This window comes from Pteronotus mesoamericanus, unplaced genomic scaffold (genome assembly GCF_021234165.1).
Source record: "Pteronotus mesoamericanus isolate MK-2021 breed Mesoamerican mustached bat unplaced genomic scaffold, CSHL_Meso_final contig_180, whole genome shotgun sequence".
In the NCBI taxonomy this organism is placed as follows: Eukaryota; Metazoa; Chordata; class Mammalia; order Chiroptera; family Mormoopidae; genus Pteronotus; species Pteronotus mesoamericanus.
This window is the reverse complement of record NW_026555076.1, coordinates 1,192,870-1,217,332: the sequence shown is the minus strand read 5'-3', so window position 1 is coordinate 1,217,332 and position 24,463 is coordinate 1,192,870. Positions and strand designations below refer to the sequence as shown.

The 24,463-nt window shown below is 38.3% G+C and overlaps 2 protein-coding genes across 3 annotated transcripts; one reads left to right on the top strand and one right to left on the bottom strand.

The window, feature by feature from the left end:
- Positions 1 to 771: 771 nt before the first annotated feature.
- Positions 772 to 22,759, bottom strand: REST (RE1 silencing transcription factor). 2 transcript variants are annotated; one of them, XM_054566783.1, is made up of 4 exons: positions 22,427 to 22,759; positions 19,188 to 20,091; positions 12,859 to 12,942; positions 772 to 6,361 (listed from the first exon to the last, which is right to left on the bottom strand). In XM_054566783.1, the coding sequence occupies exons 2-4, from the start codon at positions 20,080 to 20,082 to the stop codon at positions 4,362 to 4,364; spliced, it is 2,979 nt and encodes a 992-aa protein (XP_054422758.1). In that variant the 5' UTR covers positions 20,083 to 20,091; positions 22,427 to 22,759; the 3' UTR covers positions 772 to 4,361. The 2 variants fall into 2 exon arrangements, with proteins under 2 accessions (XP_054422758.1, XP_054422757.1); XM_054566782.1 differs by lacking the exon at positions 22,427 to 22,759 and adding an exon at positions 21,612 to 21,656.
- LOC129065499 (basic proline-rich protein-like) lies at positions 21,052 to 22,894 on the top strand. Its single transcript, XM_054566740.1, has 2 exons — positions 21,052 to 21,121; positions 21,507 to 22,894. Exons 1-2 carry the CDS (start codon positions 21,052 to 21,054, stop codon positions 22,892 to 22,894), a joined length of 1,458 nt encoding a protein of 485 aa, XP_054422715.1.
- The last annotated feature ends 1,569 nt before the right edge of the window (positions 22,895 to 24,463 follow it).

Here is a 24,463-nt window from a genome sequence, read left to right as displayed (position 1 = left end):
AAATCTGAAATATCCATTCTTTAAGATTCAGGATATTCCAGGTCTCTTCACTGCATCAGGACAGAATGCAAACCCAGTTGCTTTGCTAAGGTAGGGAGGTTTCTCCACCACCTCCTTTTTCTCAACTTCACAAAAACATCAACTCATCTGTGTATTTCCATTAACAAAAGAAAAAGAACCTTAATAACAAAAATGGTTTATCACTTTCCCTTGAGTTTCAATTTCTTCTCAGAGTTCCATTAAATAGAGTAAAAAACCTTAAGAGTGCCATGGCACTCAGTGAACACTCAATAACTCAACTTATCTTCCCCTCAATGCATCTTTTTCTATTTATGAGTCTAAATTTACTAACACCAGGCCTGCTGAGAAGGGACAAGCACATTAAAACTGTTTACAGGACCTGTGGTTGGGAAGGAATTACCATATAACACCTCCTATGAATTAATCTCATTGTTTCTCCCCTACCTCCACCTCCCAGAAAACAGAGAACAGGAAAGATAGCTTTGTACTACTACACAATGAATGGTTTGTTACCCTAAGCAATAGATTGCCATGACCTTTTTATCTACTATGAGTTACCTGGAGAAAATAATTTATAAAATTATTAATATATTTGCAACTCCAGCAAAATAAATTTGGCTTCCTTGATACCTGGTATTACAATAATGAACAAAGGCATAATATGCTTTTTAAAACTTTATTTCAACATAACTATGCTTACAGAAATACACTCATATTGGTTAATAGAATGCGATTTAACTTATTTTACATGATTTTGGACCAACAACTTGGTACATGGTTTAAGCATTAAAAAAAAGGATTTGCAATCTGGTTTATTTTTCATCTATTACAAATGTATATAAAAGATCCCCCATCAAATGCTGCTAAAGCAGGCAGCAAGAACCTTGAGAAATTAACCTTTGGTTTGTCTCTGAAAAATAACACGTATTGCACTGTAAAAGTTTATAAAATTGGTGCAACAAAATAGTGTTGCAATGTTTCAATGCCAGTTAACAAAGTTCAATAACTAATGGATGCTGAAGAGGGTGGTGAAAGCCTATGTACACATGTGAAGCTGTAAAAGCTATTTGATTTAGTAAATATTGCATGTAGATTGCAAATCTACACAAACCAAGATTCAGATAATTTCCTGAATCTGAATAACACTATCAGCACAGTTTATCTGCTGAGGTCAACAAGGAAACTCCATACACTAGCTATTTTTCTGACTTATGCAAAAAAGCAAATTACATTTCTTCCCCAGCTTTTCAGTCCAGAACTGATATTGATACTACAAGCAAGGTAGTCCTTCCATTGTCAACATTCATAGGGTGACATGTGATGAGGTCTACTTGGGTTTAAATCTGTATTAGCACTCATATGCAAAATAGTCCCCAAAGGTCAAGACCATAGGACTTTAGAAGTGACTCTAAAAATATGAAATGGCCCTTCTTGGAAGACTAGAGAAAACATCCAGCCATAGCTATAAGAAGCCTTGTCAAGAATTGTTATCCCTTGTAAATTATACTCCGATTTTTTTTTTTTTTAAAAAGGGCCCCAAAGAAGCAGCTCTGAAAAGAGGAAAAATATATAACTTAAAATATCTTGAAAACAATACAGATGCAAAAGATAGTTAAGAGATACATTTTCATAAGACTACCTATGATTAGGCTTATAATGTTTTCTAGTATTTCAAGTTTATCTCTAGTTACTAAACATCAATTTACATATAACATGTTTCACTTTTTATTCCTTTATCAAAATGGAAAGTTCTAGCTTCAACTCTATCCAGTGGAGGGGAAACTGAAAAAACAAAAAGATTCAAACAGTTCCATGCAAATATCACATTTTTCAAATGGAAGAACTCCCAACTAGACTAGAAGTTCATATTACTAATATAATTTTCACTGAAACAATTTTTAGTAAGTACAAATACATGGCATTAAGGTTCAGAACCTAATATAGGCCTGACAATCAAGTCCTTGTTTTCTGGAAGAAAGGCCTCAAGTCCTACTCAATTTCTAGTAACAATTTTTTCTGATCAATTAAACAATACAGGGTTTCGATTTCCTTTATATTTTTGTTTTTGGTGTTCTAGTATTTAAAACTAGATAAGAAAATCAATCCAATTACACAGAAGTCAATTTTTTTCTCTTTTGTAGCATGAGAGAATCCACAAAAACCTCTCCCCCAAAACTGATTCCCAATCTCTAATCTGTACTTAACATGAATCTTTTCACATATAATGTAAAAGGCAACTTACATAAAATGTACCCATGAACATCAAAACTAGTTGTTAGAAAGACTTAACTAGCTTTATAATTTAAGTTTTAAAAGATAAATATTTGCAGCTTGATCTTCTGTTGACAATGATTGTCGGAGCTGAGAATTCACTTAGAATTCAACATCATTTACAAATCCCCATTCATGCACACAAAACACACACCATCAACACACAACTTACTCCTCATGTCTTGAGAATCATCTTTGAATCTTTGGCCTCCCAGTCAATTCAAAGTTCAAATGTCTTTTAACTCAAACTTCACTCTCAGATTTTTACCAAGTTTTCCACCCATACATCAATGCTTTTCCTAATCTTTTTCCTGTTTCACTGCCAAACTCTGAAACCTGCACCTCAAAGAGATCAACAGATTTAAAAGAAGAAAGAAATATAAAGTGGTTATTTCAGAATAGAAAATGGAAAATCAGAATTGTTCAAGATTCCCTATTGGGATCATACTTTATTTTTACTGCAATGGATAACTACTGTCAGCAAGAAAAATCCTATGTTGGATTTCCATATTCTTCGGTATGGCCAAAGAACCTACCAAAACAATTTGGGAATACACACTACCTTTCCATACAAAGTATTCCCACAGGAACACCAGCATAGCTGCAATTCATTTGAGGCCTCACCTGTATAAAGAGGCTGTCACAGGAACAGCCAGGAAACCCACTAGTTTGTGGAGATCCCTGAGAAAGTATGATTTTTTAAATCTGAACTATAAGGTTCACCAGCCTTTTTCATTGTATTCATAGGAAGTAGCAGCTGGCCTATCAGCACTGCTACTGCCTTTATCATCCTAGGTTTTCTATATAATTACTATGGCTTTGGAATCTCACAACTGATATTCTGTGTAATTTGAAGGCAGTATGTCTCCTAATTCCAGGTTTGCAATTTCCCAATGTCACTTATAGCTCTTTACTCAGCTGAGTAGTCATATGGTCACCAACCATCTATGAAAAAATGTTTTCCTCAAAGATACGACTTAATACTGTACATTTAAGAAGTAGCTGTACTAAAACAGGCCAGTAAATTTTACTTATGGTTGGTATTTGAAAGAAAAATCCATTCAATATAGAGCCTAGTGGTTCACTTATTACAAAGTTCTGAGAGCTGTGAATTTACTACATCCACTTAAAATAAATAACTTATATGAAATACAGATCTGGCATAGATATAAGATGTGAAAATCAAAATCAATGACTTGAACCTGCATGTTTCATTTGCTCACAAACTTGCACACACTAATATTCTGCAAAAAAGACAATTGCAGCAAAAGAAAAACTGCCCTTTTGCAAACAAGACTAAAAGCATCATCCCTCCAAAGAGGACAAAATAAACATGCATATATAGGTATAAAGTGTTACTGTTCAACACAAATGCTCTATCTAAGAAAAATTTAACTGCATAGGTTAAAAAAAAAACACAATGTGCAATATAGCCATTAAAGCACCAAAAAAACAAAAAAAAAAAAAAACCAAAAAAAAAAAAACCCAAAATCAATGTTCTTATGACGATTAACATACACAAATAAGAAATATTGATCGAAACTCAGGAGTAAATACCTGGACTGAAACAATGTCCATTGTTGGGAGATTTTTTTCTTCAATTTAAATGTCTCTTCTCATCTCTAAAAAAATTTTAAAGTGCTAACTTTATATAAAGCAGGCAAATTCTTCAAGTAATTTGCTATTTAAGTAGGCCAATTTTAATAGAGCTAAACAAGAAGTTAAGAATAAACTAAATTGTAACAGGAAGACAGACATGGGGAGGAAAACTGACAAGTCATAGCTAGACAAGGCAACAGAGTGCTGGAATACCACCCTGGCCTTCTAGTTTCAATTAAATGCATAAGCTAAAAGATTTAGGTGTCTGCAAGTCTAGTACACAAACTCTCCTGGATTTGCTAAAATTTATACAATAGGTATACAGAGTCTTAAGAAAAAGAGTGCCACTTAAAAATCAACATCGGACACTAATTAAAGCAATTTTAAAGATAAAAGGTTTTCTACCAATATAAATGAATATAAAATCTAGATCTTTCAAACTAAGAACTGAAACCTTTTCCAAACTTTAATTACTCCTGCCCTTCAGCTGCTTTTTCAAGGAAGTATACATTAACTAAATGGCGATTGAGGTGTTTGCTATAATCTTTTTCCTTTCTAAAAGAACGGTCACAGAAGATACAAACAAAATCTCCCTCAGCCACCTTGACTGGCAAGGCCTCCTTTGCATCCTTCCTACTAGTTTCTTGTGGAACTGGCCGGGCCCCATTTAATCCAGAATCATCACTACCCTCTGACATGTTGTCACTGAGGTCACTTCCATCGTGACTGTGGATGCCTTCATCTTCATCCATTTCCTGAGACTCGTTTACTGCAATGGTAACAGGAGGTGATGCCACAGCAGTTTTGAACACTGCTTCACCTTTTTCTGTTGGGACTGGAAGCAGCAGTGGTGAAACTGGTTCTTCGACTGCTGAGTCTTTTCCAGGGGGATTCTCTGTTTTGTTCTCACTAGTATCCATATCCATTTCACAAAGCCCAGTGTCAGTGTGTTTACCGTCTAAAGTTTCACCCTCTGGCATATCCAAGTTCTGTTCAGAAGGTGAAATATTGGCAGATTCCTTGATAACAGCAGCAAGACCAGCCAGACTCTTACCTGCCTCTTCTGCTTCTACTTTTTGAAGAGGGGCTTCTTTATTTTCTTCGCATTCGTTGAGTGATTTTTGGTCTTCTGACTCTTCTTCCAAGTTTTCCTTTGGCAATGGTGGTGATGGTGGTAAGGAATCCTGTGCCCCTGCACTTTCCTTCAGAAGCTGGCTGTCTTTAACAGGCACTAAGCCAACTTCAATAAGGACTTGCTCCTTCCTCGCCATTTCACTCTGCAGATTCAACTTTTCTTTTTTATCTTTTCGAGGAGACTTCTTGGAAACTGGAGGCTCCACAACCGGAGGCGGCTCCACAACCGGAGGCGGCTCCACAACCGGAGGCGGCTCCACAACCGGAGGCGGCTCCACAACCGGAGACGCCTCCACAACCGGAGACGCCTCCACAACCGGAGACGCCTCCACAACCGGAGACGCCTCCACAACCGGAGGAGACTCCATGGGAGGAGGCTCCTCCATCTGAACAGGCCCGTTCTGAACAACCTCCCTCGGAGCAGGCTCCTTGGGAGGAGGCAGCTCTGCCTGAACAGGCCCCACCTGTGCAGGCTCCACAGGAGGCAGTGGCTCTGTCTGAGCAAGCCTCCTCTGCACGGTCTCTTTCTGAGCAGGCTTGCTGCTTTTTTTACTTGATTTATTATTTTTCAAAGTTTTCTTCTTTGTACTTTTTTTCCCAGAAGTATTTTGCTTTTTATTCTCCTCCACTTTGTTCTCAGCCTTTGGCACTTCCTGACTATTTTTGGATTTGCTTTCTGCCTTCTTTTTCTTTTTCGTCACAGGCTCCTCATCATTAATAGGATCTTGTAAGGAATGGGCTTCAGCTTCCATCTTCCTTTTGCTTTTCTTGGTTTTACAGGTTTTTTCTGAATTGTTTCCTGTATGCACATCCATGTCTTTAGCTTCCATTGCTGATTTGCGAGTTCTGGTAGTCACCTGGATTGAAGCATTATTACAAGGCTTTTTCTCTTTTGAAACATTATCTTTTTTCTCCACTTTTACAGACTTCTCATTTTTCTTTCCAGCCACATCCCCCTTTGTTTTTGTCTGCTCTGTTTCCGTTTTTTCCTTGGTATTGTTATCAGGCAAGTCAGCCTCCCGCTTTTTGGTTTTCTTCAATTTCACTTTTGAGACATCCATTGTTTTATTAGGACAAGTAGGATGCTTAGATTTGAAATGATACTGCAGATTACACTTCTTGGAAGCTGCATAGTCGCATACAGGACAATTGAACTGCCGTGGATTAACATGTAGTTCTACATGTTTTTTGAAGTTACTTCTATCTGCTGTTTTGTAGTCACAGTGTGGGCAGTTCAGAGGTTTAGGCCCGTTGTGAACCTGTCTTGCATGGCGAGTTACTTCATGTTGATTAGAGGCCACATAACTGCACTGATCACATTTAAATGGCTTCTCACCTGAAAGTAAACAAGAGACATTGAAGACATATTAAGAAATAAATTCAAGATTTTATTAAAATATTAAGGAAATGTACTATGTAAACAAAAAAACCCACAAAAACTATTATTTTTGAAAAGATTGTTTCATGCACTTAATATTTACCATATTTATTTGTATTATCTTTTTCTACCCCTTGACATTGACTTTCAAACCAAATGAAACTATTATCTCACAGTCATTATCTAAAAAGTTCTCAAGCTAGGGGTCTCAAGGACTATTAAAAAGCAGAGATTTGTTAATATGCAATTACTGGCAAAACTGAGCTCTGGATATTAATTTGGGGGCAAGGGCTCTCAAAAAAATACCTTAAATTTTTTATGTTTACTTAAATGTGCAATGGAATAAAACATAAAATTCATACATTTTTTTAGCTAAATTTTAAGACCTCAAAGAAATATTTTATACTCTAACATATACTCCCAGACCTTCAGTGTAAAAGTTTTAAAATCATGCTTTAGCCTTAGGGAGCAAAGGGCTTTCTTTTTCTTTAAAACTTAACCCTTTTATCCATCTAGGCAAGAGCTGAGTCAACCTTTATTCAGCAAATTTGTCCAATGCCAAAGTTGCTATTTTAAAGCAAAAATATAGTCTGATAAGAAATCTTTTTTTTATTTTTTCCCTATCTTCTTCCTTAAAAAACAGGCCAAGAACCTAGGTAAATGAGATGGAGCATACAAATAGATATGGTATGTAAAATAAGCAAACCAAGTCATCATCACAGGTATGTACACAACCAAAACTCCCACCCCCAAATTAAAGGCACAAGAGTAACACATTCTACCTGAATACATACCCATCTAGATCACACTCTAGTAAATATTACCAAATGGTATCCATACCCCACTGGTCCAATGGAATGCATAGTAGAAAAATGGAAATTGACATTTATGAAAATTCATCTCTCAAACAATCTCAAATTCATAGCAAATCTTAATTTTTCATAAAACGAAGCTAGTCAGACATTAAGTAAAACCATGTAGATGGTAAGCTTTACATGATTAGAAAATGTCTGATAATAAAAAGACTCGATCACAAAAACACTTATCCAGGTATGTCAGACTGGATTATGTAGATAAATGGACAACTCTTTTCCATGTTTGTTCACTAATAAATTTGTAAATAGAGGTTTCTACAACGCACTATATTACACCATAGTACTTGGCTCTACCTTGTCCTCTCTCCAGTGAATCACCTCAGTAGAGACAGCCTATGTTTAACATATACAAAGAATAGGTTAAGATAGGTGGCATAATAGTTAAGAACTTTTGGGGGGTAAGAATGTCTGGGTTATCAACATGGGACCCTGCAACTTACTGTGAGATCTTGAGCAAGGTACTCAAAACTCTCTAAGGCTCAATTTCTTTATCTACAAAATATTCTTTTTAAAAAAATTTTTATTGAATTTATCAGGGTAACACTGGTTAATAAAATTATAGGTTTTAGATATATAGTTCTATATGTAAAATATTCTTGAGTGTTGTGAGCTATAAATAATCTAATCCATATAAAACACTTAGCATAGGCAGATAGCCAGGAAGTCAATAAGCATTACCTGTAATTCATCACTTTTGGAACAAACTGGTTTTTAGTATGGGCTAAAAAAAGGGGATAAGATTCATGCGTTTAGTTTATCTTGTCCTTCCTCGTACACCCAACCTCTAAGTAAACATCTGATGAATGGAGTTTTGTCTCCTCATGAAAATATTTGTGCTAATAAAAGAATTATAATGAAAACAGCACCATTTAAAAAACCCTAGTGAATAATGGTACCATATTTACATAGCAAGCATCAATCAAGGTATCGAAAGGTGTAGGAATCTGTTTAAGATTTGACGGCAGCATAATTTACTTGCTTCATTCATTTGCTGCCCCCATGTTTGTCCTTTGCCATAAAATTCTGCTTGTATTAAAATTATCTATCCATCCAATTTTATAGCTCATTAGTACGTAGCTGAATATAAATACTTTTGCCCTGTACCAATGGTTTTAACTTTTTTTCCAATTCTAGTAATACAGGATGAGGCAAAGCGGGTTTACAGTTGTTCATGTAAACAATACAATAAACTGTTTTGCATACTCACAACTATAAACCTACTTTTGCACCACCCTGTTTTTATCTATATTTTTCATCTTTACAAATGTGTCACATATCATTTCAGTATTCCCAAATTAATTGATAGATGTACAGCAAATTCAAAAGGGGAAAGATGTTTTTTTACAAGCTTTACACATTCCTACCAAGAATAATCTAGAAAGAACAGCAAGGAAAATATCTAATTAAAAGATTAATAAGGGCATAAAATTGATTACTACTCAGCAATAAAAGCAAAGTTCTGATCACACAACAGGGGACGAATTATCAAAAACATTTTATAGGAGAATGTTCTTTCTGATAGGAAAAGTTCGAGAACTGGTTGCGGGGAGACTAGGGGAGTACTGACTGGAAAGGGTAATGAGGGAACGTTTCTGATGGTGGTAAAAATGTTCTACATCTTCAATATGGGTGGTAGTCAAATAGGTGAAAACATATGTAAGGTCACGGAGCTATATATCTAAATGTGTGCTTTTTCATGTGTAAATGAAACCTCAATAAAATGCTGTTTAATACTGTTACAGAATTCATGAAAAGAGTCTAAAACTATAACATCTTTCAAACAAGCCCCGCTATTAAAATAATGCCCCCATAATAACAATAATAATCAAACACTTAGTGAAAGGAAAATAAACTTATTGCTAAATAAAATAATTTGTCTTAAAAAGAGTATTAAATGGAGGTGGTAACTGGTAAGTTTTTAAGTTCTCTTTAACAAACATCTATCATGCTCATAATTGGAAAATATTAAAAATGAACTTTCTTTTTCCAGAGAGAGGGGAAGGGAGGGAGAAAGAGAGGGAGAGAAACATCAATTGGTTATCTCTTATATACACCCCAACCAGGGACTAAACCCTCAACCTAGGCATGTACCCTGAGCAGGAATCAAACTGATGGCCTTTCACTTTGCAGGACAACATCCAATCAATTGAGCCACACAGGTCAGGGCAAAAATGAACTCTCATGCTAGCAGGATGGAGAACTAAATAAATACAAACTGAATGTATTCATCCAATAAGAAATATTTCATCCAGGATGAAATGGCATCTCTACTGAGAATAGGAAAGGGAAAAGCTGAGGTTAATGTCAGGGTCTCTAGGACTACCCAGGTGAGAACACTAACAACATTAGGTAGAAACACCAGTAAAACACAAGACTTGGTTGGTGTGTCTGTATTTTCACCAATATTCAATTTTCATTTTCCAAAGGACCAAACCAATATTCTGCTCCCTTCTTTATTTGGCCTGACATCCTACCCCATGGATGGAAGTACTCCAAGTAAATACCCAATGTGTTTTTGCCTCATAAACCAATCTCTTTTGTCAGTTTAGCTAAAATATACCAACTCAACAAAGACTAATCTCTTCCAGAAATAAGACATTGAGCACACACTTCTCTTATGTATAATACATTCCCATGAACAAGGAACCAAAATGCCCAAGATTACCTGTAAAGATCAGACTGCATTCCACAGAGAAGGCACCCATGATAGTCATTCCACACAACCCCATTAGAAACACCAGCTACTCGATTTGACCAAATTTAGCTTTACTTTATTCCAAGTGTTATCAGCAACATCTATTAAAAGTATTAAAATACAGTATCTGCTGGAAATAATTCAGCATATTCATACACAAAATAGACTGACCACATTTGTTTCCTATTTGCAACTCAAACTGTTGGCATCCAATAAAAGACAATGGTTCTTCTCTCGCAGTACACCCTGGTTCCAATTTCATTTCGCAGTAACTTCTTCAGCCATTCTCTGAGCCACATAATGTTCTTTCAAGACTGTTGATAACTAAAAATGGGAGGTTGGGAAAGTCTGAGGCCAAATTCGAGCTCTTCCTAGCTCTTCTAATTTGGTGGAATGACAACCTTACAAGGAACATTTGTCTTCTCTAAACCTGTGTTCTAATCTACAAACTGGGATTAAGTATTTTAAGAGTACTAAATCTGGAGAAGATAAATCCCAATTTTTCAGCACCCAGCACGCATACAATAAATAAAATAATAATCAATATTCATTAACAGACTTTTTAAAGTTGATTTGAGAGGGGTGGGGAGAGAGAGACTGATTGTTCTGTTGTTCCACTTATTGATGGATGCATCGATTACTCCTTGTATGTGCCCTGACAGGGGATAGAACCCACAATCTTGGCGTATGGGAACAATGCTCTAACCAACTAAGCTACCCAACCAGGACCATTAACAGACTTTTAAAAGACCTGCTGTACTGTTAACACACAACTACTACTAAAAATCACCTTTAAAATATAGCAAAGAAAATCCAAAAGACAACAGCACACTCAAAATTGTTCAAAGATTACTGACTAGTATAAAACACCACAGATAAATGCTTATACAGTGACAAAGGTATTATAAATTCAATGAAAAAGATACAAGTATTGCCATTCTAATCCAGCGACCTAGACAACACTAATAAAAATAAAGGTCAACCAGATAGGACTTGATATGAAACACCATGATATTAAGTACCAAGCATTTAGATTTCCAGTATGCAAGTAACACAAGGCACAAGGACAGAGGAAAAATGAAGTGACACCAAGAGAAAGCAAGTTAAGACAAATCCACACAGGTGGCATTCTACAAGAAAAACAACCACATTTCTTCAATGTCTTAGTTTCACCATTTGTAAAATAAGCGTAGAACTTACACATCATAGGATAGTTATGAAAATAAAATGAGTTAACTAGCATAAAGTTCTTAAATGTTTTATTTAAGGGCAAGAGCATTGCTACCAACAGGACATATGCCTACCTTATAATAAAGCCTTAGAGACATCCAAGCTCCCTCAGAAAATGAAACCAGGAGGCACAGAAGAATAACTTAACCAGGTTCTGGTTAAGTGACCCAACTCAGTAACTTTGGAGACTTAGAACGTACATTCAAAGTATATTAACATGACATAGGATATAGGGTCAAGAAAGGCTAGCAAGCATACTATGTAATCCCTTTATAACTACTCACATCAGAATCTGTACTATAATCATGTCTTACTCATCACTGACTTAGGACAGCTATATTTGTTAACAATAAAATGCAAGAAACATTTAATTTTAAATTTTCTATTAGTCACTTACAAAGGTAAAAAAGAATCAGATAAAATTATTACTTATGTAACCCAATATATCCAATATTATATCAAGACTTAAAAATATCAGTATTTAAAAAATAGGTTATTTACATTTTCTTCATACTGTTTTTGTTTTAGAGAGAGGGAGAGGGGAAGAGAAGGGAGAGAGATTTGTTGTTCCACTTTTTTACGCATTAATTGGTTGATACTTACATGTGCCCTGACCCAGGGATCAAACTCACAACCCTGGTGAACTGGGAGGACACTCTAACCAAATGAGCCAGCAGGCCAGATCTCAAGAGCTCTGTTTGAATTTCAATGTTTTATACATCTCAATTCCAACCACCACATTTCACAAGCTCAATAACCACAAGGGGTTAGTGGCACTCAATTGGACACACAATATTTAAGTTCCATGTTAACTTAAGGGAGATGGGTCTACACAGACTTTTGTAAACAGCAAGATTTTATTTAGCATAGTTTGTTCACAGGGGTACATACATATTGTAAATCTAGGGGAGTGCTCTGATCAGACATGGCAGTTCACCAAGGGTCAATCATGGCCAAAATGAAAAAAGTATCCATTCAACATCACTTCTGCTAATTATTTACTCTTTAACTTGGCCACCTTGAAAATGGTGACCAATTCTGGTTGCTGATCCTGACTCTTTATTGGAGTAGATAAATCTCCCACTTGTTATAGTCCTGCGTTTTATCTATTATAGCCTAATAAATTAATATCTCAGATTATATATAATTCTTTAAAGGTTACCTTTTGTTAATTAGTCCTTAGAGAAGCCCTATCAACTTTCAAAAGAGAACAAATCCAAATTTCAAGACCTGAGAAGCTAAGAAGGAATCTCTGGAGCCTCACAACCACACACTATGAAACCTATTGCCATACTGTGTTGAGGAAGGAGTGCAAGAAGGTTAGCTGTTCCAAAAGGATGAACCAGCCTTGGTCTATGAAATCAGTTCAACTTTTATTAGTGTCATGAAACTTGTTGAAGAGCTAATGAAAATAAAGGACCTTCCTTCCAGAAAAGTGCACACACATTTACATTTACAGAAGTTCCACCTATGGACTCACTGAGAATCTCCATTTAAATACAGCTCCATATTAATAGATTATTAATTTTTAACTCTAATTTCTAAATTATATTAAAAATATAATAATAAATAATGACCCAGTTCCAAGTCTAGAAGAATTTCCTTATAATGGAAGTTTACTAAAAATAAGAGAAAAATTCCCATTTCTTACCAACCTGAATGAGTACGCATATGTCTAGTTAGATGAGTCTTCTGAGAACTTGAGTAAGGGCAAAGTTCACATTTATATGGGCGTTCTCCTGCAAAAATATCATGATTAGTGTTCAAATATGATAAAATAAGGCAAATACAGTTCTTACTAATATTATATACAATCAGTACTGAGGTTTTTAACATGTTTTTCCTATTCCTAGTAAATAATTTATGCAAATATATTAGAAATGTTAATTATTTCATTCAGAATTTACATAACATCATTTCAACTTTGCTGACAATATCACTGGCTTTTTAAAAATATATATTTTAGAGAGAAAGTAAAAGAGAAAGAGACACTAATTTGTTGTTCCATTTATTTATGCATTTATTGGATGATTCTTGTCTGTGCCTTGATCAGGGATCGAACCCGCAACCTTGGCCTTATCAGGACAATGCTCTAACCAGCTGAACTACCTGGCCAGAGCTACAGTGAATATTAAGAACTGAAAAATTACCTTGATAAGGCATCAGGAAGCATTTTTATATTAGAATTATCCTTAAAGGAAAACCTACCCAAATTTTCTGAGTTATGGCTTAGGTAACTTTTTAAATCCTTGTAAATGATAAATCTACCATTTGAAATTGTTCAACTTGAAGCAAGAATGCTTTTAGTGGGGATTTTGTTGCTTCCTGCTAAAAATTTCAAGCAGTAGATATAACTGTTATGAAATAAGTCAGTGTTAAAACAACTTTTATTCATAAAAACCATAGGGACAGAGCAACTAAAGATGAGAGGCCAGGGATTTAGTACTGTACTGAAGAATTTTAGACTCAAAGGCAGAAAAAAGTGTGTCTTCTATTTTTGTTTGAGCATGGGTTGTCAACCACAAAAGTGTTTTTATTGTTTTTTTTTAAGCTTGAAAATTTGTTTCATCTAGTCTTTGGCCACAAGGTGATAATTATGACCTTGAGCAAGTTTCTGCATCTAGAAAAGTAACAGCAGCTTCACTTCTTAGAAGTGTGAGAATTTAAGTTAATACATACAGAGTACGTAACACTGTGCCTGGCACATATTAAGCCCTCAGTAAATATCAGTTATTTTGTCTATATAGTGAAATACAGCAACACATGTGTCTAATAAAATGGGACAAGGAAAAACATGAATGAAAAAAAAGGAAAAAGAATGTGGTGATGAGTGAGAAATATGTTCCTAGTAACTGCTCAGCCGTAATTAGCTGGTAACTACAGATTAGCTGTAAATAACTCATAGCACAGAATGACTACTTTTAACTGGAGAATTTTAAGAAAGCTTTAAGTTTTAAAAGTAGTTCTTTACAGAAGATCCACAAATGGCCAAAAAGCACAAGAAAAGATGCACAATATCAGTTGCCATAAGGGTAATGAAAATCAAAATAAGATGAAGACTTCACACTATGTTGGCTATAATCAAAACAACAGATAAGACGTATAGTCTAAAAAACTAAAAAATAAAAAAACAGATAACAAAAAGTATTTGTTAGGATATGGTGCTATTAGGACCCTTATACACTCCTGGGATTGTAAAATAATGCAGCCATTTTAGAAAACATTTTGGTAGTTTCTCAACGATTAAACCTACTTATTTGGCCCAGCAATTCCACTCCTAGATATATATACACACACCCAAAGGAGATTTAAAAACAAACAAAAAAAAAAACCCTTGTCCACACAAAAACTCGTATCAAAAATGTTCATAGCAGCATTATTCATAATATCCAAAACAGTGGAAACAATCTAAACACCCATTAACTGATGAAAGGATAAACAAAATGTTGTGCATCCATACAAGGCATTATATGACAAGTAAAGGAAAATAAATACTGTACGTACAACATGAGTGAACCTTGAAAACACTGTGCTTAAGGGAAATTAAGTAGTCACAGAGGACACATATTGTATGATTCCATATATATGAAATGTCCAGAACAGGCCAATCCATAGTGAATTGCATGGTATGTACCTTGTATCTCAATTAAGCTACTATTTTTAAAAGTTAATGAAATAAAAATTAAATAAAATACTGCTATAAAGTAACATGAAGAATCAATAAAGAACAATTTACTTTTAAATTCTTTATAATAAAATAGATTGCTTCTATTTGTGCAATTCTACACTATAGGCACAATCTACAGAACAGTGATTTTTCAGTCACACAAACAAGTAAAAGTGTCACCTTTTAAAGTTGAATTTGTGACCTACTTAAATATCTAAACCACATTAAAAATCTTTTGACTGAAGACTCAAATGAAAATAACGCTCAGCCCCCACCATGATAATTACCTATAAAAAAAATTCCAGCTGGTGTGACTCAGTGGATTGAGTGTCAACCTGCGAACCAAAGGGTCGGCAGTTGATTCCCAGTCAGGGCACATGCCTGCGTTGTGGGCCAGGTCCCCAGTAGGGGGTGCATGAGAGGCAACCACACATGGATGTTTCCCTCCCTCTCTTTCTCCCTCTCTTCCCCTCTGCCTAAAAACAAATAAATGGAAGGAAGGGAGGAAGGTAGGGAAGATGGGAAAGAAAAGAAAATTAATTAGGAGCCCTGGCTAGTGTGGCTCAGTGGACTGAGCACAGGCCTGTGAACCAAAAGGTTGCAGGTTTGACTCCCTGTCAGGGCATGTGTCTAGGTTGCAGGCCAGGCCCCCAGGGGGAGGCATGTGAGAGGCAACCATCTCTCTCACACATTGCTGTTTCTCTCCCTCTCTTTCTCCCTCCCTTCCCCTCTAAAAGTAAATAAAATCTTTTAAAAAAATTGAAATTAGGAATTCTGAATCTGTTGTGACCTTGCGAAATCTCCTCTCAGTAAGTACACAAAGGCTAATGTCAGGCATACCATTTCATCAATGGATAATTCTGAAGATTAGCCTAGAATAGAAGAAAACACCTACCACTAGTCACTCAATAAAAGAAACCCATTAAGTGACTCTGAAAACTAGGCTACCTAATGAGAAATGAGAAATAAGTGATTCTGCTATCATTTCTTTTCTCTACTCTCTAGCACTAGACGAATTTATTTTTCCATAAATACAATTTTTTGCACCATACATTTAATACCAGAGTTACTCTCACAAGTTTATATAATTAAATTATCCTTTAATTTATACATCACCAAATTGTTTTCTTCTTAAATCATAAATACATATCACGAATAAGGTAATAGAAAGGGGGAAAAAATCTCTTTTAAAAGCATAAAGACCAAATAGGTTTAACAATAAAATGTGAAATAAGGTACATACAACCAACTTAAGTATGTGAAACATAACCTTATGGTGAAAATACCAACCTCAACTTAATGTGGAGATAATGTTAATAGATAGTATAATTAACTATATAAAATATAGCCATTAAAAATTAGTCGCCTAGACTGTAATGAGGCTAAAACAAATCACAATAAAAAGATTAATGAAAAAAAGTCCTCATTTTAGGAAAAAAAACCTTTACATAAAAATTTGGAAATGCACATAAAAACTGAAATTTTTCCAGTTGTCTTCTAAAAAATGTGTTTTTTAAAAAGATTTTATTTATATTTTCAGAGAGGGGGGAGAGAAACATTGATCGGTTCCCTTTCACATGTCCCCAACCAGAGACTGGCCCATACCCAGGCATGTGCCCTGACAGGGAACCGAGTTGGTGACCGTTCACTTTGCAGAATGATGCTCAACCAACTGAACCATGCCTGTCAGGGCTACAAATGTTCTTAAATCAACAATTTAGATTTATTGTTGAAAGCATTTTTAATTTTGTTAAACACTGTCACCCCAGTAAATTCAACAGAAAGGAAAAAAACTTTTTAGCGTTTAGGAAAATTTTTAAACTGTTCAGTGACCTAACAGTTCCGAAGTTATCAACCTAAAACTGATAAAAATAAAAAATTAATATGACAGAGGTACTAGGGTGCTGGTAGCATTCTCTATGTTGACTTATATCCTGGTTATGAGTATATATATATTTGCAAGACTTCATCAATGTGTACACATAAAAGTCATGCAGTTTACTACATGTTATAGTTACTACCTAAAAGCTCTACATTATAGCCAATTCTAAATTCGACCCCATGGTATTCAAAAGCTGTTCAATGAATATTAAGTACTTATGACTGAAGTACATGTGGTATTTGGGATTAGTTTTAAGAAATTGTAGGTGAGGTTAGTTTAGTTTTTAACAATTTGTTTAACTCAAAAATCTGTTAAGTGATTAATAGGGCAGGATTCCCAAGTACTTGTTTCCTATGCTATGTATTTTTGTATGTTTGAACTTCTTTAATTTTTAAATAAAATGGTTTCAAAGCATGTTGATGATTATTCATAGGTTACAACAAATTCCAAAGGGACTACAAATTCTTTTACTCGACAAGATTTAAAACTTTACATACAGAAGCCATCTGCTGGGGCTTAGAAATCTTACTGCAGGCGTCTTTCGTTTAATGGAATTTCGCCTGCAAAGTTTAAGTCTACGACTTAAGCAAAGCAGTATCAATTTACCTCTCCACTGTTCCTGTAGGGGTCAGTCCTACAAAGTGACAACTCCTGCAAAAGAGAACTGAACCAAACAGCATCCCACAGCCTATTTTCACTGTGATGCAGGAGTACAGCACCAGATTACTCTATCTGTTTTGTTTAGACCAGTAATCAGACCTCAAAAGTACCAACTCTTACCTGGAAAATGTAAATTAAAATTAACTATAAAGAGATACAAACATTTCTTTGAAAAAAATGAGTTCCTCTAATGTCAAAGATTTGAAAGTAAATTTAATAGCGAATTAAGAAATGTTGGAGAAAAAGGGGGCGTGACCACTGATAGTTTCTTTTAGAGGTGAAGAGGACCTAAAAATGATAGTGGTGATGGCTGCACAACACTCTGACTATATTATTTTTTTAATTGAATTTATTGGGGTGACATTGGTTAATGAAATTATATAGGTTTCAGGTATACAATTCTATATAATACATCAACTGTATAATGTACTATGTGTTCACCAGTCCAAGTCAAGTCTCCCTCCGTCACCACTTAACCTCCTATACGTTCAACCTCCTATACCTTCTACCTTCCCCCACTCCCCTCTCTCTCTGGTAATCACCATGCCTTTGTCTGCATCTACGAGCTGTTTTTGTTTTATTTTGTTTTGCCAAACCCCTGGCCTTTTAACCCAGCCTAAAACTCCTCGTCTCCAACCGCTGTCAGTCTGTTCTCTCCCTATGAATCTATTTCTATTTTGTTTGTTAGTTTATTTTGGTCATTAGATACCACATACCAGTGAAACCATACAGTACTTGTCTTTCTCTGATTATCTTACTTCACTTAGCACAATGCTCTCCAGCACTGTGAATATATTAAAATCACTGAATTGTAACTTTAAATGGATGAACCACGTGGTAGTAGAGTACAGCATATCTCAATAATCCTATTATTTTAAAAAATGAATTGCAAAATATGACAAAGTATTCCTAACTGTTGGGTACAAGTGATAGGTACCTGTTGGTGCAGGGTAGCATTTTCCTTACTTTTGATTTGTTTGAAATTGTTCCTACTTTGAAGACTGCTCCCCCCCTTTTTTTTTGATGGAGTGCACTTATAAATTAGGAAGGTGCTCTTACATGTATGAGTACAAATATGCTGAACATTATTTTTCGTCTGAAAAAATATATAGTTTTCCATATAGTTTTCTTTCTTAGGAAAATGATTTTCAAATGTGATAATCCCACCAATCCTTTAAAAACTAACTTCTCACATTTCTATGTTTGCAGGACAAAACTAGTTAGATTGTTCCATTTGGGAGCTCGATACCCCAAGTGAAATGTTTTAAATAGTTTGAGGCTGTGTTAAATGGGGTTATGCAAATGTCAATAATTGGGTTTTTCCTTTTTGTCTAAGCCCTCAATTCCTTTAGGAAACTACTGTATGCATCTTAGATATATTCACTGCCAACTAAATAAATCTTCTAAAAGAGTTGTCTAATCTGGCTAAACAGTCTATCCCAAGTTGTTTAGAATGTGCATTTTGGAAAAAACACTGATAAGATTTCTATCGGCTATTTTTCCATGTAACAGTACTTTACTTGTGTTCCTTAACTGAATCACTTAATCCTACAGTATACTATATATAGTATATACTATGTAGTATAGTGACCTCCACTGAGAAACTGAGGCATATATGAAATAAATATCAAGCTCAAGGTCACAAAGACAACAAATAATGAATCCAGGGTTTGAACCAAGGTTTCCTGTCCTCTTTTTTAAGCATTATTTTTAACTGCCCACTCAACTAATTACCAGAAGTGAGCTGAACTTAAGGACTGCAAAGAGCCTCTTACCTGTATGAGTTCGAACATGTTGGACATAATTGTTTTTTCTGTCTGAAAAATAGTTGCATTTTCCACATGTGTATACTTTCCTTGGAAAATGGTTTCTCAAGTGTTTTCTCCAGTGATATTCGCTTACTGTGGTGTACGTGCAAATGATGCACTTGTAGACTCGTTCATTATCCCCAGCTCTGGTGTGGTGTTTCAAGTGAGCAGTATAGTGATCATATCGATTGGTATTGTAGCCACAGCGGTCACAGCGAATGGGGCCCTTGGAGAAATCTCCCTCTTCTGCAGTGGAGGAGCCAGATTCCCTGGCTTTTGCTTGCTTCTCTGCACTTTCTTCCACAAAAAACTTCTTGGCACTATGAACTCTGATGTGATGCACAAACTGTTCTTCAGATTCTGCTTCATACTGGCAAGGCTTACAGCGAAAGGGTTTGGTCTTCAAGTTTTTGCATTTGTCCTCTGCTCCAGGTGTTTCAGGAGGAAGATCTTTATTTGAGCTATAAATTTCTGGGGCAGCTGATACCTCAAACACGGGCTGTGGTTCTGCAACACTAAGTTCTAAACTTTCCAGTTCCATGTTTGCCATTCCATTGGGTTCACCTTTTATTTCAGAAGACTCCTCGAGTCCTTCTCCATCACTATCTGAAAAGTTGTTATCCCCAACAGGCATCAATTCTGCCATCTGTCTTTCTTCGCCAACTAGGTAATCACAGCAGCTGCCATTTACTTCCCCAGTTAAGGCCACATTTGCCAACATGATAAGCTGAGGAGCAGCCAACTCAGCTTTGGAGAGGTCATGCAAGTCATACACATCGTTAGGCAAGGCCATGCCAATGTTGCCACTGCCGTTGAACAGCGCTCCTCCTCCAGAAGACTGCCCCATTACCTGGGTGGCCATAACTGTACTCTGAATTCAAAACAAAACAAAAAAAAAAAACAAAACACAAAAGCACCAGTTTAAATACCACTCTTACTGGTCTAAAACCAAAATATCACTGTAATTACTCATAACTTAAAAAAAAATACATTTTCCAATATAATCTTGAAGTTCAATGAACTTCATTAACTATTAAAAATAAGCCTTTAAAATCTTTTTTTAATCGCAAATTCTCTTTACTGCATCACCAAAAAAAATTCTATTACCCCTCAGAAAAAGTCTATCAACTGTTTAACATGTCTCATCTATCAACTAGGTTTACCACTAGGTTTTCTGGTAAAGAAAAATCATTAGCCTTCATTTTTAATGTTAATTTAAATTGTTCTTAAAATTCAATACATGAATAGTAAATTGTTAGTCTCTCAATTATCCCTTCAACCTTTACTGGTCTGAATCTGAAAGAAAAGAAATCCAAAAGCCAGACAAACATGTCTCGAAAGTAGAAGCTTGTAATAACTGGTCAACTGAACAGAAATTCACATTACCTCAATTAACGTCAGAAGAGTAAACTACTGTGAAAAAGTATCACTTACGGTAGTTTCTTTTTTTTTCTGACTTGTCCTGTTTAAAAGGGAAAAGAAAAATGCGAGCTTTTCCCGTGAAAAAGTTTGGTGTACTCAAAACTTCATAAATGACAACAAAGAATCTTTCAAAACACTGAATAAAATAAAATAATCATACAACTCGACAATCAGCAACTTTTTTGGATCGTGTTTGATTTGGCCTACTTGCCTAGTGGAAGCCATTACAAGATCACCTTCTTAAGAACATGTTGGGCCTTTTAAAATCGTCTTAACCAGGTTCCTTTCCAACCTTTGGGTACTATTCTCAAAGGAGATGTTCTCTTACAAATTACACAAAGTACTAAAAAAGTTAAACCCAAAATGCAAAAAGTAACCCGTTTCACCAAAATGTATAAACACAAACCGGATGAGTTACACGTACCAACAAAAGTTGGAATCAAATGCCATCACAGAAAACAAACCGGAGAGCAAAAGCTGTCCCAAGGTTTAACAGCCCGGGCTACTCGGTTATTTAACCAAACATCGACTTTTCTAGTATCCCCTAAAATCCTAACTACCATCCCTAGAGGAATTTTAACGTTTGTCAGGAAGACCATTCAAGCAAAGTCCCAAAGCCCAACGTGTTGCACGAATTCCTATGTGCTCCTGCCACCAGCGCCTGCCTCGGCGGCGGCATTCCTGGCTGAAATAGGCATTCGGCCATTTTCTCAAAATACCAAACACAAAGCAGCTCTTTGCAAACTCGGGCGCTCTCGCTTCCTCTCGGCTCGCCCCGCTCACTGCACACATTTACAAACCAATACATGGGAGTTGCCCCAACACTCTTCCTGAAGTTTTCCTATGCTCCCCAACACTAAAAAGGGCAAGGGGGGCCAACTCGGGGTGCCGTTGGGTCAGACCAAGTCTTCCCCAGTCCAGCCCCTTCTCTGCCCCTCGGGCCCGCGTCTGGGAAGAGAGCAAAGTTACCGCGTCGCCGGAGTCCCCGGCTCCTCGCACTGTCCCTGGGGCTCGCCCTCCGCAGAGGGCCTGGAGGCTCCGCGGGCGCCCTCCGGAGGCGTCGAGCCCCTAGCGCCAGAGGGGGGCCCCACGCGCGCCCACCAGCCCCCGGAAGTTTGCGAACTCACTCCCCCACGGCGCCACGCGGGACGCGCGCCCCAGCCGTGCCAGCTCGGGCGGCAAGGTGGCCGTGCGCGGAGGGCCGCGGCGGCGAAACGGCCCAAGCGCAGAAATCGCTGTCCAGCCCCATTGGCGGAAACGCCCGGGCCCCAGGGCTGACTCAACCCGCCCGGCCGCACTCAACGGCGCCTTCCGGCGAAGGGAGAGGCCGGAGAGGGAGGGGGACGGGAGGGCCGCAAGCAGGCGAGGGGCTGCCGCGGGACCTGAGAGCAGCAGGAGGGCGAGGAGGAAGTTTCAGGACTAGGGCCCCAAGCAGCTCCACTCCCCGGCCCCAGAACCCGATTCTAAGGCGCATAGGGGCCCGCGCGGAGGTGGAGGCCGGCCTCCACTGGGGAAGGGGTTCAGGCGCCGCGCCGCTCCCCACGGACGCCCCCGGCCCATCCCCCGGGCCGCACCAGTGTAACCCGATCCCGCTCGGCCACCCGCCCCCGCCCGGCGCGGCAGCCGCCGCCGGAGCCACAGTATCTGCAAATCAGCCCTGGACAGCGCCTCGCTCCGCGTCCTTCCGCGCCCTCCCCCTCCCGCGGGCGCCGCCGCCGCCACTACCGCCCGGCCGGCCCTCCCCCACCCCCGCGAGCGAGCCCCCAGCCTCGCGCCACGCTTACCGGCCTTCCTCTGCGAGGAGGGACTGGGTACCCGGCGTCACCGCTCCTTCTCCGACTACTTTTCTTTGTTGCTGGAGTTTCGGGGGAGGGGAGAGGGAGAGTGGAAAAGTTGGGCGCTGGGGCCGTCGAAGCCCGCGAAGGCCCAGGAGTGGGGTTGCAGAGAGTACTCAGACTGCCGGCTATCGCCCTGCAGTCCCGGCCGCCACCACCGCCGCCGGGGTCTGGGGCCCGGGGCCTCGGCGGCGCTTGCTCTGTTGCTGCGCCGCGAGCTCGCGGGAGCCGCACATTCCAGCACAGGAGGCTGCGCTGCGCACCCAGCCCGCGCCGCCGCTGCCTCCCGCGGGACACGCCTCCTCCTCCGCCCGCGCGCGCCCGCGGGACACGCCCACTCTACCGCCCGCGCGCGTGGCCGCCTGGCGCGCCCCGCCCCTTGGCGAATTGGGTAGCGCTGAGCCAAGGCTGGGCTAGGGGCGCGCCTAAGGGCAGCCTCACCTAATCCGCCCGGCCCCTCGCTCTCGCTCCTGGGTAAAAAAAAAAGAAAAAAAAAGCGAGTTCTGCTCCCTTTCTTGATTCCTTATTAAATAAACAACAGAAGAGTTAGCCCCCAGCCTACGCGTGCATGCATGAGAATAGAGCCGTTCAAAGAAAAATCTACAGTCTTTAACCGTCCTCTTTAGAACTATTGTCACCCTCCTTTCAAGTCTAAAGCGCTGAAAGATACCCTTCAGAATCTCTTCGAGGTTCCACCCATAGCCAACCCTTGACTACTGAAACTTGGTTTTAAGCTTCTACGGTAAAAATGCATTCCAAATTTTAAACAATAAAAGAGGAAAATACAAGCAGTTCCTGAGTAGTGAGAAGAAAACGTTTCAGGAAATCGAGGACTCGAAACCCAATGAGTGATGAGGAGACAAACAGGTAGCTCATGTAGCAGGTAGCGATCATTGCTGAACTTTCTAAGCACGACTTTAGTGGAGCAATTACCCTCAGATTACAGAGGGTAAAGAGGGTGATGCCTAGGACAGAGAGGCTGCTTGGTGGCCATGTGTTGGAGAATAACCTGGCTTCCCAAGTTTCATGGGGTCACCATGCATAATGTCTAGCACACAGTAATGTGCTGAGAGAGAAAGTGGGGGAGGGGTGAAGATTCATCCACCTCTTTACGTATGCATCAGAACTGCATTCTTAGTCTGTCTTTGATCATTGAAATCATAACAGTCCTCAGAAATTTAGTGGCTCCCATAAACCGAGTGTGGCGTAAGGTTAGTCAAGGCCCTGATTAACTTATCGAGATAAATTGGACTATCACCAATAATATAATAGTAGTGGAAAGTAGGCGAAGGGGACCTTCTACAAAGTGAAAACAGCCAGCTCAAAAACCCACCTATTGAGACTTCCTCCTTCAGCTCCCCGGGTTCCTTTTAAGTTCCTTCAGTTGTTTTCTGACTAAAGAGCTTCCAGCCTGCTAAATTTCCTGGTCTATTAATTAATGCAGCATCTTTATTAATTCTTACTATCAAATGTAAGCTCTCCCCATGAATCGAACTTTAGAAATATTAATTTTCATTGAACCAAAGAAAAAAAGGAAGGGTCCTGGCTAGTGTGGCTCCGTTGACTGGCTGTGGTCCCCCAAAGCAAAAGGTCTCAGGTTTGATCCCACTCAGACCCTGTGCCTGGGTTGCGATTCAGTCCCCAATTGTGGCGTGTACAAGAGGCAACCAATGGATGCTTCTCTCTCACATCAATGTTTCTCTCCCCCTCTTTCTCCCTCCCTTCATCTCGCTCTAGAATCATTTTTTAAAAATTTTTTTAAAGAAAAGAAAGAAGGAAATACAGAAAGGAGGAAGGAAAAAATAAAAAGGGAAGGAAACATTTTTAGGTCTCGTACAAACTTTTCTACAGTCATTCTCTTTTAAAATTTCTGGCTTTTGTTTTTTGGGTTTGTTTTTTTTTAACTAAAATCTAATTTGAGGTTGCACTGCTTTTTTAGATGCTGTAGTGCAGGGAACAATTCTGGCCTCTACCAAAGACCTCAAA